The sequence below is a fragment of the Leptidea sinapis genome, chromosome 44 (genome assembly GCF_905404315.1).
Source record: "Leptidea sinapis chromosome 44, ilLepSina1.1, whole genome shotgun sequence".
In the NCBI taxonomy this organism is placed as follows: Eukaryota; Metazoa; Arthropoda; class Insecta; order Lepidoptera; family Pieridae; genus Leptidea; species Leptidea sinapis.
The window spans coordinates 4,704,055-4,722,936 of NC_066308.1; the positions used below are offsets into that span (position 1 = coordinate 4,704,055).

Sequence of the window (18,882 nt, forward strand, 5' to 3'; positions counted from 1 at the left end):
ACCTTGAGACATGAGATGTTAAGTCTCATTTGCCCAGTAATTTCACTAGCTACGGCGCCCTTCAGACCGAAACACAATAATGTTTACACATTACTGTTTCACGGCAGAAATAGTGGCCGTTGTGGTACCCATAATCTAGCCGGCATCCTGTGCAAAGGAGCCACCCACTGCTTGACAACAGAAAAAGCTTTCCCAGTGATATCAACCTGAATCTCGTGGATAAGAACGGGTACAATTCTATCAGTATCTACTATATGATTTGTCGATTAATTTCCTTAAATTGATATACAAAAACACAGAGCATTTGAAATATTATAGTATATTCACATTTTTACAATGCTTGAACAATTCCACATGATTCCAGTAACAGTGTTCACGGCATCACCTTCAATACGTACGTATTGGCCACGCATATAAAATAGATCCACACTGCGAAATTATAAATATCATTTAAAGGGATCACGTATATAAAAGGCATAAAAGTCTTTTGCAAAATTTATTCTTTTAGAGATTTTACTTCTAACACCACCACCGCTTCGGAAACAAATGGCGCTCTGTGAGAGAGAGTAATCGGCGCCAGAAACTATCTCAGCATTCTTTTTGCGCTCTTTTCAATAAAAAATATACAATATTGTACTGTCATTGTTATTGCTTTAAAATAATCATAATCTAGTCCCAGGCTGTCTGATATCCTAAATATTCAGCGGTGGAGTAGTAGGATTTACGACAGAGCAATTTTTTAATAAAACATTTAAATTTATTTATAGATACTGCCTGAACAGTGGCTGGGACTTTATTATAAAAGTGTATACATTTACCCTTAAAGCTATTATGTATCTTATGATTAATATTCCAGCTAACCCACCTTTACAAACTCTGAGCTGAGTTTAGTTACCTAAGTACTAGATATTTGTATAAGGAAGCACTTACAGAACAGATAGGCAACAGTCATGATAAGCAGAGTGGACCCCGACAACCAGTCAAGTCCCTTCAGAATGCAGACAGGTTTCAGGAGGCACTCGATCGCAATCGCCACCACCATGATGAATCCTATCACAACTGCGAGGAAGGTCAGCCAAACAAACACCTGGACGAAACCTTCGTCATCCTGAAAAAATGAGAAACATGTCGTAAAATATATGATAAGGGTTATAGTCCTTATCTGACAAGTCGAGCAAAAATACGCAGCACGACCGTACCATCTTTTTCTCGAAGCAGTTCTGGCCAATTTTGACCTGCTTGAACTTCGTTGTGGATAAAATTAGAAGTCTAGATGGCCAAGTTAATCTATTGACTTAAAACATAAAATATTTTAAATATTAAGCCTAAACTGTAGCCGGTAATTTAATCCACTAAGTGGCTGTGCGTATTGAAAAAAATACCAAATAAACGTTAGAATCACGTACCTATATAATTTTTTTATTTTATTTAGACCTTTATATCCTTACATCTATACATGTGGGTATTTACTTATAAATTGTATTAGTATGTGTTAGTATTTCACTGTTTTAAATAAAACTACCTATTTTGTTTGTATTATTAGTTATTATTTTCGATATAAGGACCGCCTTAAGCGGTAAAAGCCTCCTCCATTAATTTCCACTCGTCGTTGTCTCTTGCAACAATTCTTGTCCATATCTTTACTGCTGTTTCTACTATGTCATCGCTCCATCTTTTACTAGGCCTGCCTCGATTTCGTTTCCTATTCATAGGGTACCAGTTCGTTACTACTTTGGACCATCTTTCGTCTTTTGTTCTTTGTATATATCCAGCCCATTTCCATCTTGAACGTAGAACAGATAAGGCTACATCTTTTGTTTTGGTTTTCTTTCTTATTGTGATATTATTAATTTTGTCTCTTAGTCTAAGCCTCATATAACTTCTCTCAATTCCTCTCTGACAAACTTAAATTGTTTTTAAGTTTCTATAGGTTAGAGGTCATGTCTGACAAGCGTAAGTGAGGCATGGCATTAAACAGTCTTTTAAAAGCTACGGCTTTTGTTTTTAGCTTCGTTGGCAAATTTGATTTGAAAATTTCCTTCATCGACCAGTATTTATACCAAGTGCTTTTAGTTCTTTCTATTTCTTTCTCATTGCAAGATTCGAATGATATTTCATGCCCTGGGTAAATGTAATCGTTAACATATTCAATAAATTTTGCGTTAAGACTCATAGGTACCTGTTCTCTGTCATTATTTTTGTCTTCTCTTGATTTATTTCGAGGCCCACTTTCTTACTTTCTTGGCAGAGTGAGTTTATCATGAATTGGCCTATATAATAGTCAAAGTTAGTTCACTTAACTTGATTTTTTATGAGATTAGCAAACGAATATAATTCACACAAGTCTACAATCACGCGTTTTCTGAGGAACTTGTTGCCTGGCACAGCCACTTTGTGAAATCAATCTCCGAATGAGTCTTGCAAACAAATGTAAAAATACAATTTATTTTAAACACCATTGTCAAAATGTGAAAATCCAACCGCATAAGGCCCGGTATCCACCAAAGGGGAGAGGAGATGTGAGCTGTGGGAGATCGAAATCAGTCAAGTGATGTATAGATCAAATAACGCTTTCGGATGTGCGAAGCGTGGTGAGGAGGCAGCGGGGAAAGGGGGCTCCACCACGCCGCTTGATCACTCGACGTGGCACAAAATTCTATAGAAAAGCGAGACATCTCCTCTCCTCTCCTCTTGATCTATTTCCACCGGAGCTGACTGGAGAGGAGATGTGGTAACAACGAAATCTGATTGGTTATCAAAATACATCTCCTCTCCTCTCCGCTTTGGTGGATACCGGGCCTCATTTTGACGTCTGGCATTCCACAACCGCGCGTTTTCGGAGAAATTTGTTGCGTCACATTGCGGAATCAATTACCGGCAGCAGTTTTTAAGAATTGTTGTGGGCCATGGGCGGGTCCTACACCACTTTCTATTACGAGATTCTCTTGCCCGTTGCCCCCTTTAACAAAAAAAAGGTTGCACTCCGGGAGTGTCGGCAAAAGTAATTTGAACAATGAAATTCAAGTATAACTATCGCCTTAGGGAGAGTCTTCGCTAATGACAAAGCTTCCGAACAAAATAATTAAAATGTAAAAATATTTCACGGCTGAGATTCGATCCCTCGACCTCGCGGTTTCGGTTTCGCAATCACAATGATTCAACCACTGGTCCAATGACTGTATGATCATTGAGATGAAATAGCCGAACTATAGTTTGAAGTATAAATCTTTCATTCACAATTTCAACGGCTGTCTTACGAATTTTCGATCAGGCGACGTGTCCTGACGCGAGTTTAACATTTTATACCTATCCCAAGAAAGTACTCAAAGCCGCTAAAGTTTTCACTGTAAAATATGCAGGTTGAGCTATTTTCTGATAAAAAAAAGTTCCTTACTGTTATCCCAAAAAAATAGATCCACTTAATAGTTCTTTGGTGCGGGTGCTTAATTAACTATCAAAAAACAAATCATTACATGCCCATTACAACGCGTCTGTCAGTCTGTTCGCGATAAACTCATAAACTGCTGCACCGATTTTCATGCTGTTTTCACCAATGGATAGCGTGTTTTACGAGGAAGATTTTAGATAAGCAATTTGTTAAGTTTATGTATATATGAACGGTATTTGTTTGAGGTGTCGGAAAAAAATAAGCCGGCTGGGAGCTTTCAACGAAAACACCGTCTCACTCTTTCAGATATAATAAAATAATATGTAGTGGGATTGTGTATCATATATCGGTCTACCGAAAAGTCCGCGATGGCAAATGTCTATCTATTAAGAATAACATACTATATCCTAACAATTTGTTATGTTTTAAAGTGATAAATTTTATGACGATTCGAAAAAAAAAAATCAGTTTTATTTGTGTAACTAATCCCAGAAGTGAGGGTTTTCACTTTAAAACATAACAAACTGTTTAGATTTGCAAGAGCGACATCTGGGGTTGAGCAGGTTATCAACTGTAAAGTAGATCCTGTAGATGAAGCCACAACCTGAGAGTTGAACAAAGCATACAAGATATTATAAACGATACGTCACTTGGACGGTTGGCTGGTCAAAGTTGGAAAGAGCGCTCGCACCGAACCCGAGAAGTCGCGGGTTCGAGTCCCGCATAGTTCATAAAATTTTGTTTTCAGTTTTATTTGTGGATACTATATCCATTTTAATAATTCTGAGAAAATATATCTTAAACTAAACAAACCCATTAAAACAAGATCACATTCTCCTCTGCAGTATTTATAGATTTTAATTACATTATCAACAACTCAGTCTTAATTAATTTGAAAAGGTCTCAAGCCGTAGCGAGGAATTGGTGTATTAATGTTGTTTAGAGAGAGAACTTTATATTAAGTTTAAGTTATTTAAAACTAATTTGAAACCTACAAATTACAAGAAATATTATATATATAAATTACAAAATATACAAGAAATTATTATTAACATAACTGTAGAAAGTTAAATAAAAAAATCAAGCGTTTCTTCAAATTTAAACGTTTTTCAATGCTTTTGAATGAAACTATTTTTTTTAAAGATTTAAACACGTGCAATAATTTTACATGTGTTACATATGTAAAAACATTAAATATTTGGTAAATATATAAATTATTTTAATTTAATAGATCTATTCAACAAATAAAATTTTATAAACGATGTGGGACTCGAACCCACGACCTCTGGTGTTCCGTGCCAGTGCTCTAATATTTTATGACGATACGTCACTCGAACGGTTAGCTCAGTTAGAGCACTGGCACGGAACGCCAAAGGTCGTGGGTTCAAGTCCCGCATCGTTCATAAAATTTTGTTATTCAAATTTTATATGTGTATTAATCCTAGAAGTGAAGGTTACCACTTTAAAAATACATAACAAATTGTTTTAATCTATTCAAACAACATATTTATTAATGTAGGTCAAAGACATTAACATTTATAACAAATTAGAAATGGTTGAACTTTAATAAGAATTTGCAAGAAACTTACTACTTGTTACTCCTTTAACGGCCGTTTTCAATAACGTATCTCTAGTAACTGATACCGTGCTGTCACCGTTTAATGACAAGATCTTATCTATCCATAGTTATGTCCAATATAGTTTAACGGCCGTTCCCAATATACTATCTACAGATAGAGATAAATTACTACCTTCTACTGTCAGTAATTAGCTGTCAATAATCTGAAGCTGTCCCAATATACCTGATAAGTCATTCTTATCGCCTTATATTGGGACGCGTGAATTGCAATTTCCATACAAACTTCTATCGCTGGTAAGCTATACGTCGTCCCATTGGCAGACAGCGTGTACGGATAAGGTGAGTTACCGTCGATAAGTTTATTGGGACTGAAAAGTCAACGATAGTTACGATTTTTATCTTAAGTAAGAGATAGACTGAATATTGGGAATGGCCGATAGTCCAATGCTTTGTAATCCATTGTCGATACGTGATTAAAATGTAAGTAAGCGTAAAAGGATAGATTTGTCTACCTCTAGTAAGTTAAACAAAGGATAGATATGTTATTGAAAACGGCCGTTAATCATTATTTACAGCTTCAGAGTTTCACATAATATTTAAACAATACTAGGCTCATAAACTTAGTATACTAGCGTAATAGAGAAACTGTCTCCTCATTACGGCGAGACTAAATATTATCTATGCGCAAGATTTGTTCGTCACCTACTTCTCCGGTTCGAGCGATCTTTTAAAAATGGATAAAAATAAATAAAATCAAATAAAAAAAGGGCGTACACCTTCCTTAAAGGCCGGCAACGCTCCGGTGATTCCGCTGGTGTTCCAAGAGAATGTGGGCGGCGGTGATCACTTAACACCAAGTGTCATACGCTCGTTTGTCCTTCTTTTCCATAATTTTTTTTTAAATAGAAATATAATGTTAAACTTATTACGAAAACAAAATGGAATTGAAAATAAAAATCTCCTATGGCAGGATGGATCACCCATCGCGAGACCACTAAGATTCTTTGGAAGTTATTAAGTTAAGTCTTTGGAATGTATGTTCATAGGCACATAAGTGAATTTGCTAGAAACTGTCATAACCATAATGTTAACCCCAGGAACAGACATAAGCTTATAATGCCTACTACTCGGCTAAGTCGACTTAGGAAGTCTTTTGTGGGGCGATGTATATGCTTTTACAACAAGATCCCAGAAAATGTTCAAAACAAAAGTATTACGTTAATCAAATTATTCGTTAAAAAACGTTTGTCTGGTAAAGGTTACAATAAAATAAATGACTTTCTGAATGATACCACAGATTGGGAATGGAGCGACCACCCTCAGGCTATTAAATAATAAGTTTAACTGTACAATATTACTTTGTAAACATATTTTTTGATAAAAAAAGCCCGCTGAGTTTGTTGCGCCCGTTCTTCTCAGGCCTGAGGCATTCATTTTGGAATGGGTGGCAGTTTTTTTTTACTTTCAATAAGTGATGTCACATCCTATTTTGAATAAAAGTATTTGAATTTGAAAGTTAGCAATCCGACCGACGACGCCACGACGAGCAGGACATCATGTCCCATCAAGTGAGACTTATCCTTGCCCTTGTTGAAGATATAAGATACAAGCTCCGTCTGAAGGTTCTAAGTTAATGAAATTCTCCAGATAACTCGTTATCCGAGCCCTACGTGAGCCAGATAATTTTGATTTATATTTGAGTATATAGTGAACCGCTTTAGGCTAGCAATCAACAATGTAAAACATTTTGGATATAATTACTGTTCTGTCTAAATAGATTATTAAAGTACACTTAATCAACAAAGTGTATATAGTGAAGGACACACGATTGTAAAAATTTATTCTCGTTGTACATGCAATGCACCAGTGGGAGGCCCCTTTGTACAATATGCCGGCTAGATTATGGGTACCACAACGGCGCCTATTTCTGCCGTGAAGCAGTATTTTGTAAGCATTACTGTGTTTCGGTCTGAAGGGCGCCGTAGCTAGTGAAATTACTTGGCAAATGAGACTTAACATCTTATGTCTCAAGGTGACGAGCGCAATTTTAGTGTCGCTCAGAATTTTTGTGGTTTTTTAAGAAGAATCGTGAGAAAATTAACAAAAAAAACTTGTATCTGTTACATCAGCATTACTTAAGAAAAACAAAACGGCCAAGTGCGAGTCGGATTCGCCCATGAAGGGTTCAGTAGTTGTAGATCATATATTTTTTTTAGTTTTATCTTTCTCTTATTTTAGAAATTACAGGGGGGGGGGGGGGGGGGGGGGGACACACACACATTTTACCACGTTGGATGTGTCTCTTGCGCATGCTATTCAGTTTAGAAAAAAATAATATTGAACACCTCAATATAATTGTTAGACACCTATCCATAGATACGTCAAAGCCATACGAATGGGTTTGATGAAAAAAAAATTCAGTTTGAGTTCTAAGTATGGGGAGTTTGACTTTGACCTTTAAAAAAAAATTTCTTTTTCTATTTTTGTGTGAAAATCTTAATGCGGTTCACAGAATACATCTACTTACCAAGTTTCAACGGTATAGTTCTTATAGTTTCGGATAAAAATGGCTGTGACATACGGACGGACAGACAGACAGACATGACGAATCCATAACGGTTCCGTTTTTACCATTTGGCTAAGGAACCCTAAAAACGCTGTCCAAAATAACTATTCAACGCGGACGAAGTCGCGGGCAAAAGCTAGTACCTTATAAAGCTTTTCCATAAGAAAGAGAGTAGATACAGGCGGCGGTGATCACTTAATCAGGACCCGTAAGATCGTTTGTCTTACTCCATTGAAAAAAAAATATATATTCCATGTTATTGGAAACAATTACTATACCTAAACCGTTATCAGAAAATTACCAAAAAAACTGTTAACATTACTAAAGACAAAAAAATACTGAAGAATGAAAACTATCCAATTTGGTACATTGAATTCACAATTTCATTTATAAATCCCGAGTTCCTCGCCCCACGCTACTTAACTAGCACTAACTTTAGGCATGACTGTTGAAAAGTTTATTATGTAACAATTCTGTTATTTTCCAGTAAAAAGGCGACACTAAATGCCAGCGACCTTGAGCGATATGAGTTCACGGCTGCCGGCCTGCCATCTATGTAAAAAAGCCAATATGTTCAAAATTCTTGCGTGGAAAACAGTTTATATGCTTACAATCCTCGTTATTCACTACTAATCTGAATAAATGAACCTACACAAAAAAGTACAAGCTATAAGAATAACTTTTCTGAGAGAAGTACCAAAAAAATGCGTTACGCCATGCCAAAAAACTTGTTTAACTTCATAGAAAAGTGGTAGTTCAAAAAGGCTCGGCAATGTTAACTGTAACCAACAGCAAGCATTAGAAACCTACAAATAAGACTTAAGGGTATGTGTAACAGGATTAAGTAGTGTTCATAGCTCGAAATGCTATACTTTCACCACAAAACTTGTCTAAAAACACCATGTTTGCGTGTTTTCTGCTTACTCTTCGCCTTAACTGTTCAATACAGCCCGATGATTCCATTTATAACTAATATTAGTATAATAAGGGTTAGCGCTCCACCGTACAAGAAGATCACACGATGTACTACGTTCGTCTCGTCTTGACGCTTGCAAAAGAACCAGTTAGGGTTACAACTCAGAACAGAACAACTCCCATTACGTTTACATTCTGAGTAATGAAATAAAAGGGACAAAAACACTATATATATGTAGATATAAAAGTTACTAACCGTTATATTGTTCTGTTTACATGACATGATAGAACAACAAGTACATAAAAGTAATGAGGTTCCACTATTACGGCCGTTCCCAATATACTATCTACAGATGGAGATAAATTACTGTCAATAATCTGAAGCTGTTCCAATATACCCGATAAGTCATTCTTATCGCTATTGGGACGCATGAATTGCAATTTCCATACAAACTTCTATCGCTGGTAAGCTATACGTCGTCCCATTAACACACAGCGTGTACGGATAAGGTGAGTAACCGTCGATAAGTTTATTGGGACAGAAAAGACAACGATAGTTACGATTTTTATCTCAAGTAAGAGATAGACTGAATATTGGGTACGGCCGTTAGCGAATACAGAGAAAACAAAGCTGATGACTATTTACGTCACAGTTCCTATTAAACCTAACAAAGCCACTGAATTGAATTATGCAGAGGAATAAACATATGGCTTGGCCAGAATAAATAATTTGGCCTAGAATAAATAATATCTACTACAAACCTCATTACAAAAGAAATAAACAATAGAATAAACATAGGAAGGAAGAGATACTGGATTCTAAAAGATGTCATGAGAAAACCCGGAAATAGCAATAAAAGAAAAAAAGAAATATTCGGTACATGGAGAACACATGTACATGTAGCATGAACTACGGGTGACAAACTTGGAGATACACAAACAAAAATATCAAAGCGCTAGAAAAAGTGACAACACAGAATGGAAAGAAGTACACTTAGCATAAAACTAAAAAAAAATCTCGGTTAGCAATAATAAGAAAGGGAACTAAAATAGAAATGGGCTGGACACAAAAATGGACTAAAGAAATAGCCGAATGGTGTCCTATATGTAAAAAGAGGATTAAAGGGTAGCAAGCATCGAGGATGGGAAGATGATATTAAAAAGCTGGCAGGAGTGACTTGGATGAAGAAAATAAGGGATAGATCTTTTTGAAGTACACTTGGGCAAAAGTAAGATGACCAAGAAATCGGTGTCTAATACAGAAGTTATGATTAACTTTATTTAACTAAACTAAATATAACATTAGCAGAATTGAGATAAAATGTAACTGATTAATAAATGCTATTATTATTATTATGTTTATTATTAACCGTTATATTTAACAATTGTCTCTGGTGTGAAGGCAGTCGTAGAGCGACGATCACTTCACATTGAGCTTTTCACTCTTTAACTTGAGATGGAATATGCCTGTAATTTTCCCGGCAGTACTTTACCAGTGGGTGGCTCCATTGCACATCATCACAACGGCGCCCTTTTCTACCGTGAAGCAGTAATGTGTAAACATGATTATGTTTCGGTCTGAAGGGCGCCGTAGCTAGTGAAATTACTGAGCAATTGAGACTTAACATCGTCTCAAGGTTAATCTTAATAAAAATAAAAATAAAGACAATCTTACCAACAAATATTATAAAAGCCACAACAAACTGTACATCGCTACTTTTAACGTAAGGTCACTTGTGAACGAGATACGAATAATAGAATTAGAACACGCAGTAGAAAATATTATATGGGACATAATAGGTATCTGTGAAACAAGACGACAAGGTTATACCATTGAAGATCGAAAAGAATACCAACTGTTTTGCTATGGAGAAACAAAAGGCAGAAAGGGAGTAGGATTTATGGTTAAAAAGAGAACCAATATTCAGGTTGAAAGCTTCATTGGAATATCTGAAAGAGCGGCAATAATTCAGGTAGATATTCATGGAATGGTATATTCGATAGCACAAGTATACGCACCCACCTCTAGCTCAACCGAACAAGAAATAGAAATATTTTATAAAGATCTAATAACAATTATTGAAAACAGCAAAATAAACCTAATACTTTTAGGTGATATGAATGCGAAAATCGGATCACGTAGAGATGGAGAAGTGAACATAATGGGCGAATACGGATATGGCAAGCGAAACAAAAGAGGTGAATGGTTTGTCCAATTTTGTCTTCAAAACAACCTGAAAATAGCGAACACACAGCGAATGTTTAAGAAACCACATAAGCTACGATGGACATGGAGATCACCTGACAATACATTAAAAAAATGAGATAGATTTCATTGCCACAAAGAAGCCGCAAATTATACTAAACTGCAATGTCATCAATAACTTAAAACATCCAAGTGACCACCGCTTACTAAGGATTACAACCAACATAAATGTTAGAAAGAAGTCAAGATGTAAATTCAATACTAAACTTTAAAACAACTTTGAATGCAAAAACTACAGCTTACATCTGTCTAAATTCGAAGACACAGAGAGTACTCAGTACAAACTTACTACGACAGAATTGAAAAAATGATTCTAGAGAGTGTGAAAATTACTTCACGCCCACAGAAAGTGCGAAATAGAAGGGAGGAAATAATGACACAAGAGGTAATGGAACTATATGAACGAAAACATATATTAAGGGAAAAAGAAAACAAAACAAAATAAGAAAAACATGAACTAAGTAAAATACATAGAAGAATTAAAAAGAAAATAGAGAGAAATAGAAAAAAATATAGATGTGGCATTATAGAAAATTATTTGAAAAAAACAGGAGCAGTCAAGAAGGCAAACAAGCATTTAAGTAATAACAAACATCTGATGAATCAATTACGGGCAGAAAAAGGAGCAGTAGTCACAAATAGGAAAGAATTATTACAAGTTGCGACAAATTTCTTTAAAAACCTATACAAGCCGACAGAATCTCCTAGGAATATTTCGAATTGAAGCAAAATATATGCGAAGAAATTCCATTGTTCCTCGAAAGTGAAGTAGAAATATCAATAAAAGCGTTAAAACTGGATAAAAGCCCCGGACCAGATGGCATTACTAACGAGATGATCACAGCTAGAAAAGATACACTGATTAGGCCATTAACTAAGCTATTTAATCTTATTTTAATAACGAAAAAGATACCAAAACAATGGACAAGCACGGATATAGTACTACTATTCAAAAAAGGCGATTCAAAAGACATCTCCAATTATAGACCCATCAGCCTCAGTTCGTGTATATACAAATTATTCTCAAAAACAATATTAAGACGATTAACTAAAATATTGGACGAAAATCAGTCAGTGGAGCAGGCGGGATTTCTACAAAGTTTTTCGACATTAGACCATATCAAACACAGTAAAAATTATCATAGAGAAATACTGTGAATACAATATACCACTATACATATGGTTCATAGATTACAGCAAAGCTTTTGACTCAATCTCTCATAACTCAATTTGGAAAGCTCTGTCAATGCAAGGCATAAATACAAACTATATTGATATAATCAAAGGGATATATGAAAAAAGGACTTCCAAAATTAAATTAGATACTCCAGGACCATCATTCAAAATAGGAAGAGGAGTAAAACAAGGAGACCCGCTATCACCGAAGCTTTTTACGTCTGTATCAGAGGAAGTCTTCAGAGCACTAAACTGGGAAGATAAAGGGCTCCAACTTCACGGCAAAGTTCTCTCACACCTCAGGTTTGCAGATGATATTGTATTATTCTCAGAAGATCCAATAGAAATGCAATTCATGATAAACTCACTCTGCCAAGAAAGTAAGAAAGTGGGCCTCGAAATAAATCAAGACAAGACAAATATAGTGACTAATAGAGAACAAGTACCTATGAGTATTAATGCAAAATTTATTGAATATTATGTTGACGATTGCATTTACCTAGGGCATGTAATATCCTTCAAATCTTGCAATGAGAAAGAAATAGAACGTAGAACTAAAAGGACTTGGAATAAATACTGGTCGATGAAGGAAATTTTCAAATCAAATTTGCCAACGAAGCTTAAAACAAAAGCTATGGAGACCTGTTTAATGCCATGCCTCACTTACGCTTGTCAGACATGGCCTCTAACTTATAGAAACTTAGAAAAAATTAAAGTTTGTCAGAGAGGAGTTGAGAGAAGTTATGTGGGGCTAAATAAAACCAAAACAAAAGATGTAGCCTTATCTGTTCTACGTTTAAAATGGAAATGGGCTGGACATATACAAGAACAAAAGACGAAAGATGGTCCATAGTAGTAACGAATTGGTATAATATATATAGCAAACGAAATCGAGGCAGGCCTAATAAGAGATGGAGCGATGACATAGTAGAAACAGCAGGAAAGATGGTGGACAAGAATTGCAAGAAACAGGAACAAGTGGAAATCAATGGAGGAGGCTTTTACCGCTAAAGGCGGTCCTTAGGTCGAAATTAATAACTAATTATACTAACAAAATTGGTATTTTTTTTATTTAAAATAGTGAAATACTAACACAAACTAACAAATACAATTTATAAGTAAATATATTAATGTATAGATGTAAGGAAATAAAGCTATAAATAAAATAAAATAAAAAAATCGTCTCAAGGTGACGAGCACAATTGTAGTGCCACTCAAATTTTTGGGTTGGGCGTATCAATTTCCACCAGCTGAACGACATGCTCGACTCGTCCCTTATTGTCGTAAAAAGAGTATTAATAAAAAGAATTCTGACTTTTAACTTACTGATAAAGTCCCGAACAGTAATATGAACCCACTTATCATAAATATGGTGCTTATGGCAGATATCGATGAAGGCAGAATTACACTTAAAGCGGACGCAGCACCTTCTGGATCTGGAAGTACATCATCAAAATCAGCCGTTATATGTTTACTCTTGGATACAAGACTCCCCACAGGTTTTTCTTTTATAAAAGACGGGCAAACGGATAAGTTACTTCCTAATCGCCAAGCACTATGTATTAAGCAAAGTCTGTCTGTCTGTTTGCGAAAAATTCAAATACTGTTTCACCGATTTTCATGCTGTTTACACCAATACATAACGTTTTTTTTTTAAATAATAAGGGATGAGACAATCAGGACGTTCAGCTGATGGTAATTGATACGCCCTACCCATCACAATGGAGTGCCACAAAAGTCCTGATTGGCACTACAACTGCGCTTGTCACTGACATAAGATGTTAGGTCTCATTTGTCCAGTAATTTCACTAGCTGCGGCGCCCCTCTGACCGAAACACAGTAATGCTTATAATGCTTACACATTACTGCTTCACGGCAGAAATAGGCGCCGTTGTGGTACCCATAATCTAGCCGGTATCCTGTGCAAAGGAGCCTCCCTTCGTGGTGGTGGCGTTGTTTTCGAGAAAGGTTTGACTTATATCATTTGTAAGTTTTTGTACACACTTTTGTATACATTAACGATATTTGTTGCAGGTGTCGGAAAAAATAAGACGTCTGGGTTTCAACGAAAACGCTGTCTAAAATAAAATCTTCGAGATATAACAAAATAGTCTACAGATATCTCCGCGATGGCATATGTCTATCTCGGGTAATACTTTATCCATTTTAATATTTTAAAAAATTAGCAATCTCAAAGCGGCCACTATAAAAGCTGTTCACACAACTCCGATATTAATCCTAATCATTATTTTTACTATATTCCATAAAATATAATTTTAGTAGACTATTAACAAATAAACAAAACAACTCTCTCATCTATATATAAAAGAGATTTCCACGTATATAGTCACTCATCACGATATCTCTGGAACCATTAGGCGTAGAGACTTGAAAATTGGTCGGAATATTCCTTTCGCCGAGTAGAGGTCAGCTAAGAACGGATTTTACGAAATTCCACCCGCAAGAGTTTTTTTTTAATATGAACAGAACAACGTCTGTCGGGTCAGCTAGTTATAAATATAATTCAATTATATATAGTATGTAATTATACTTACAACTTTCAATACGAACATACAAAAATTAATCATTTATTCAAACAAATCAAATCTTATGACTATATTTACAATACTATGATTACATTAAATTGGAACTATCAATACGTTGGATAGCTAGTCTGATCCGTTGACCGAAATAGCTGCCAGCGCTTAGGTTTCGAGTAGCCCTATTGAGGCGAGAAGATAGTACTTTGAATATTCTTCGCACCTCTGGGCCCCACGGGCCAAGTGTCTCGACACCAGATGGCACGAAGATGTATGACTTGACTTGGCAAAACAATATGTCGGTCTCAGCTTACTGAGCTTGCTTACGCTTGCTGTCTTCGGCAGTCGAAGCAGCAGCCCCAGTACCTTATAAAATAATGTGTTTTTGTTCCATTTTTAACTCAAAAACTTTGATTACACATTTCCGATAGATCTAGACTACATTATTCCCGAATACTATACAAATGATTAAAGTTTTCTTTAGTGTTAATTCCGCCAATATTTGTTCTCCTCAGGACGTGTTGTCTCGCCAAGATCTGGCACGAGACTCTCGAAAAACACGTGTCGAATTGTTTAAAAACAAATATTGGCGGAATTAATACTAAAGAAAACTTAAATCATTTGTATAATTATGGATTTCCGCAAAGTAACGTCTACTTCAATAAATTTTCCCGAATACTAACAATCATTTTTTTTCCATTGACAGAACAGCGTCTGTCGGGTCAGCTAGTTACAAACAATACTTATTTTTATGCTTCGGTTATAATTAAATATTACAAGTAACACTTAACTTAACAACTTAGGATGACTACTTATTGAAGAGTCTTTAAAATTGATATACTCTTACCCTTTATATAAGTGAGGTTTTCTACTTTTCCCATGTTAATATTTGATGATTTCTCCATAACGCTCAGGACGACTACACCCGACATCTAGAAAAACGTAATTTTTTCTCTTACGTTAGTTGTAAACACTACCAAAGACAATAGCTGTAGGTTTAAATTGAAACAAAATTTTATGGCGATACGTCACTCGAACGGTTAGCTCAGCACTCGCACGGAACGCGAGAGGTCGTAGGTTCGAGCCCGCATCATTCATAAAATTTTGGTTTCAAATTTTATTTGTGTATTAATCCTAGAAGTGAGGGTTATCACTTTAAAAACAAATTCGTAACATTATTTACAATTCTATTATGCACACCTATAAGAGAAAAGCACAGCATTGACTAATAATAATTTAAAGTAAGTCTTTTATAACTAAGTACAAAATGAAAGTAAATGTGAAAGTTAATTACTAGGTTTATAGTTATTTTATAGTATAACTTAAAAATATGACGTATTTAATTTTTAAGTGAGGCAATAGAGTCATTGAATATATCTACATTTGAGTGTTTTCTAACAAGCACGTTATATTGTTCACCAGCTCTGATAATCGGGGAGGGCAGTCATAAATTTGATATTATAAGAGGTCTGCTAAATATTATGAATACTTTTACGCGGACACCTCGAAGTTACAGTGAAAGATATTTTATCGAGTAGCTCCGTAAGTATTTTGGATATAAATAAGATATCAATCATTTTACGGAGCGTGTTTAGGGATTTCATCTTAAAGAAAGAAAGGCGCTGTGTGTAAGGACATCTGTGGCTAATTCCACTTGCTAAAAAGCCAAGTGTCTGGTGAATGATCCTTGAATGTTTCCAATGCGCTGCGGATGTATTTTATAAAAGGGATTCCATATTATGTCTGTGTGGAAGTGTTTATGCCTGTGTGGAATGGTGATATACGAGATGAATTATGATATAAGGTTATTCTTACTATGGCTAATATAGAGATCAATAACATCCCTATCCTAACTGACGTCACAAGGCAACATGTATTCACTTCTGGGAATATTTCACACATTTTGATTTAGTTTTATTTTTGTTTCCGAAAGCAAATTATCTAGCCCTTCGTTAGGTTTGTTTAGACTGTCATTTTTCATTGACAAATTGTAATCATTTGGCACGTTATTTGGCAGTGACAGTTGTCTTCTATTATTTATACGCTGGATTGGGTACCGCTGCTACTATAAACTATACTAGAGTATATAGATGATCTGACAGCCCAATGGGTGATCAATTTTGATGTGTCTAAGGGTATGTTCCGATATGCACTGCGACCACTGTACAGTGTGACGTCAATTTAGTATACTGTGAAGCCGTTCCTTTACAGCCAGTTATACAGGTTACTATTTTAAACGGAACGCAATCCCGTATACTGTCAGCCGCATTTTTTGACGCAGCATTCAAATGAGTGTATTAAAGTTTTCTAGTTCATTAAAAAAAAATTGTTGGAGTACTGTCAAATTTAAATATTTTAATTAATGATCACGTGATCAAAGTACTGCGAGTACCTTACCTCGAAAACGCCAGTGCTCGCAGTAGAATATGGCGGCGATTTAAGACGTCATATAGCTCCCTAGGGTACTGCGGCAGTATACTGGCAGTCCATAACGGAACGAATTTTTCTACAGTGATAGCACTGCGCAGTGCTCGCAGTGCATATCGGAACACAGCTAGTGCATAGCGTGACCTCTAGTCCCTACCATATACCACTGGACTGGCGGCTATCAAAGTGATTTTGTGCCTGTTTGATATTCACCATTTTGGCGCTGTTGGCCATAGCCAGAGTCTGCGGTACTAAAACTAGTGATGACCACCCCAGCTAAACAAACATCGATAGGAAAACTATTTACAAAAAAAAAATTGTGTACTTTATTACGTTGATTCCTGAAGTATAAATAACACGGAAAACGAACGAAATTAATTCAAAATGCAATAATACTTCAGAGTACTATACGCTTCTCTCACAGCCATTTGTATTATTCTTCTTCTCTGGACGCTCGCGATTGGCGCTTCAAATAGGCACAAAAAATTTGCCGTCAAACATATGGAACAACCTGTCCAGTGGTATTTATACAGGTCAGTGATAGCGTGGCTGACTCTTTACGATTTGTCAATCAAAATCGCTTACAGTAACAATAGATTCGTTTGTCTTCTTTCTTGCTGTATCTCCGTATATGCTAGTATATTGTAAGTCTTTGGCTGCTACAATAAATATTAAGCTTATTCCGTTGGATACTTACTTCGCTCGATAGTTCTTCCCCGACTGCCTGGTATGCTCTTGCTCGGCGTCCGCTCTCGCCCGTATTCGCACCGCACGTCGATTATACCCGAGCTAAAACAAATACCGAATCATCTTCGAACTCGCTTCTTATGCTCGACGTTCTTGACCAGGATATAATTAAACTATTTGTTATTTTTAAAGTGATATCCCTCACTTCATGTATTAATTAAATTAAATGTGCAACCTAAATTTATAAACGATACAGGACTATAACCCGTGACCTTAACTCGACCGGGTTCCGTCCGAGCGCTCTTCCAACTGAGCCTACCGTTCGAGTGACCTATGGTTTGAGTGACCTTGGTACGTCTTATTCAACTCTCTCAGGTTGTATCTCATAATCATTACCTAATTTCGATAAGTTCATTGTTGGCGGCTTATTCGATAATTCAATAAATATTTTATTAAAGTGAAACTTTTATTACATCGTCTGAAACTTTTTCGTCTGTGCGTTGCATGTCGCGTGACGGTCGGGCGGCGCCTATAGTTCGCAGCAGCTGACCGTGTAGTGTATAGAGTATAGACTGTTACTCATTTGTGCCAGGGCTCCACGCTATTTTGTTTGTTTTTAGCCAGGGCTAATACACAGAGTTCAATAAAAATATTAGTTGGAGACTTAGTCTACTTTTATTATTTCCCATTATCAATCCAATTTTCCTTTTCATTTTTTAATAATATTTAAATAAAATTAAGTTTGATAAAGCGATTTTTATACCCTATATTATTCCAAAAATTTTTAGTTAAATGTCTCTAATGTGAAAAAAAGTTTCACTTTTACCGTGGTTTCATAAAACCAGACAATCCTTTTTTTATTAGTTAATAATATATTGATCTGGGTCGAGTATGGTCGAGTTTTGGGTCGAGTTAGTCTTTTGTTGGGCGATGTATATGCTTCTACAATATGATCCCAGAAAATGTACAAAACAAATACGTTACGAAATTTAAAAGATTTGTTAAGAAACGTTTGTGTGGGAAAGGTTATTATAGCATAAACGATTTTCTTAATGACACCACGGACTGGGTGGTGTGAAGGAAAGCGAACACCCTCAGGCTCTTTAATTAAAAATGTTTATTGTACGATATTACATTGTAATCCATATTTTATATTAAAAAAAAAGCCCGCTGAGTTTCTTGCGCCCATTCTTCTCAGGTCTGAGGCAGTCTCTTTTGAATGGGTGGTAGTTTGTAGTAGTGATTTTAAATCCTATTTTGAATAAAAATATTTGAATTTGAATTTGATCCGTTAATAATTAATTATTAATTCAACTTGGCCTCGTTACAATTACTTCA

At 35.8% G+C, this 18,882-nt stretch overlaps 2 protein-coding genes across 3 annotated transcripts in view; one reads left to right on the forward strand and one right to left on the reverse strand.

Moving 5' to 3' along the window:
• Positions 1–18,882, forward strand: part of LOC126977309 (uncharacterized) — a 341,105-nt gene that overhangs the window by 88,312 nt on the left and 233,911 nt on the right. The window lies entirely within an intron of this gene.
• On the reverse strand, positions 303–16,390 carry LOC126977320 (uncharacterized). Its single transcript, XM_050826096.1, has 5 exons — positions 16,246–16,390; positions 15,278–15,362; positions 13,217–13,326; positions 931–1,108; positions 303–429 (listed from the first exon to the last, which is right to left on the reverse strand). Exons 1-5 carry the CDS (start codon positions 16,330–16,332, stop codon positions 374–376), a joined length of 516 nt encoding a protein of 171 aa, XP_050682053.1. The 5' UTR covers positions 16,333–16,390; the 3' UTR covers positions 303–373.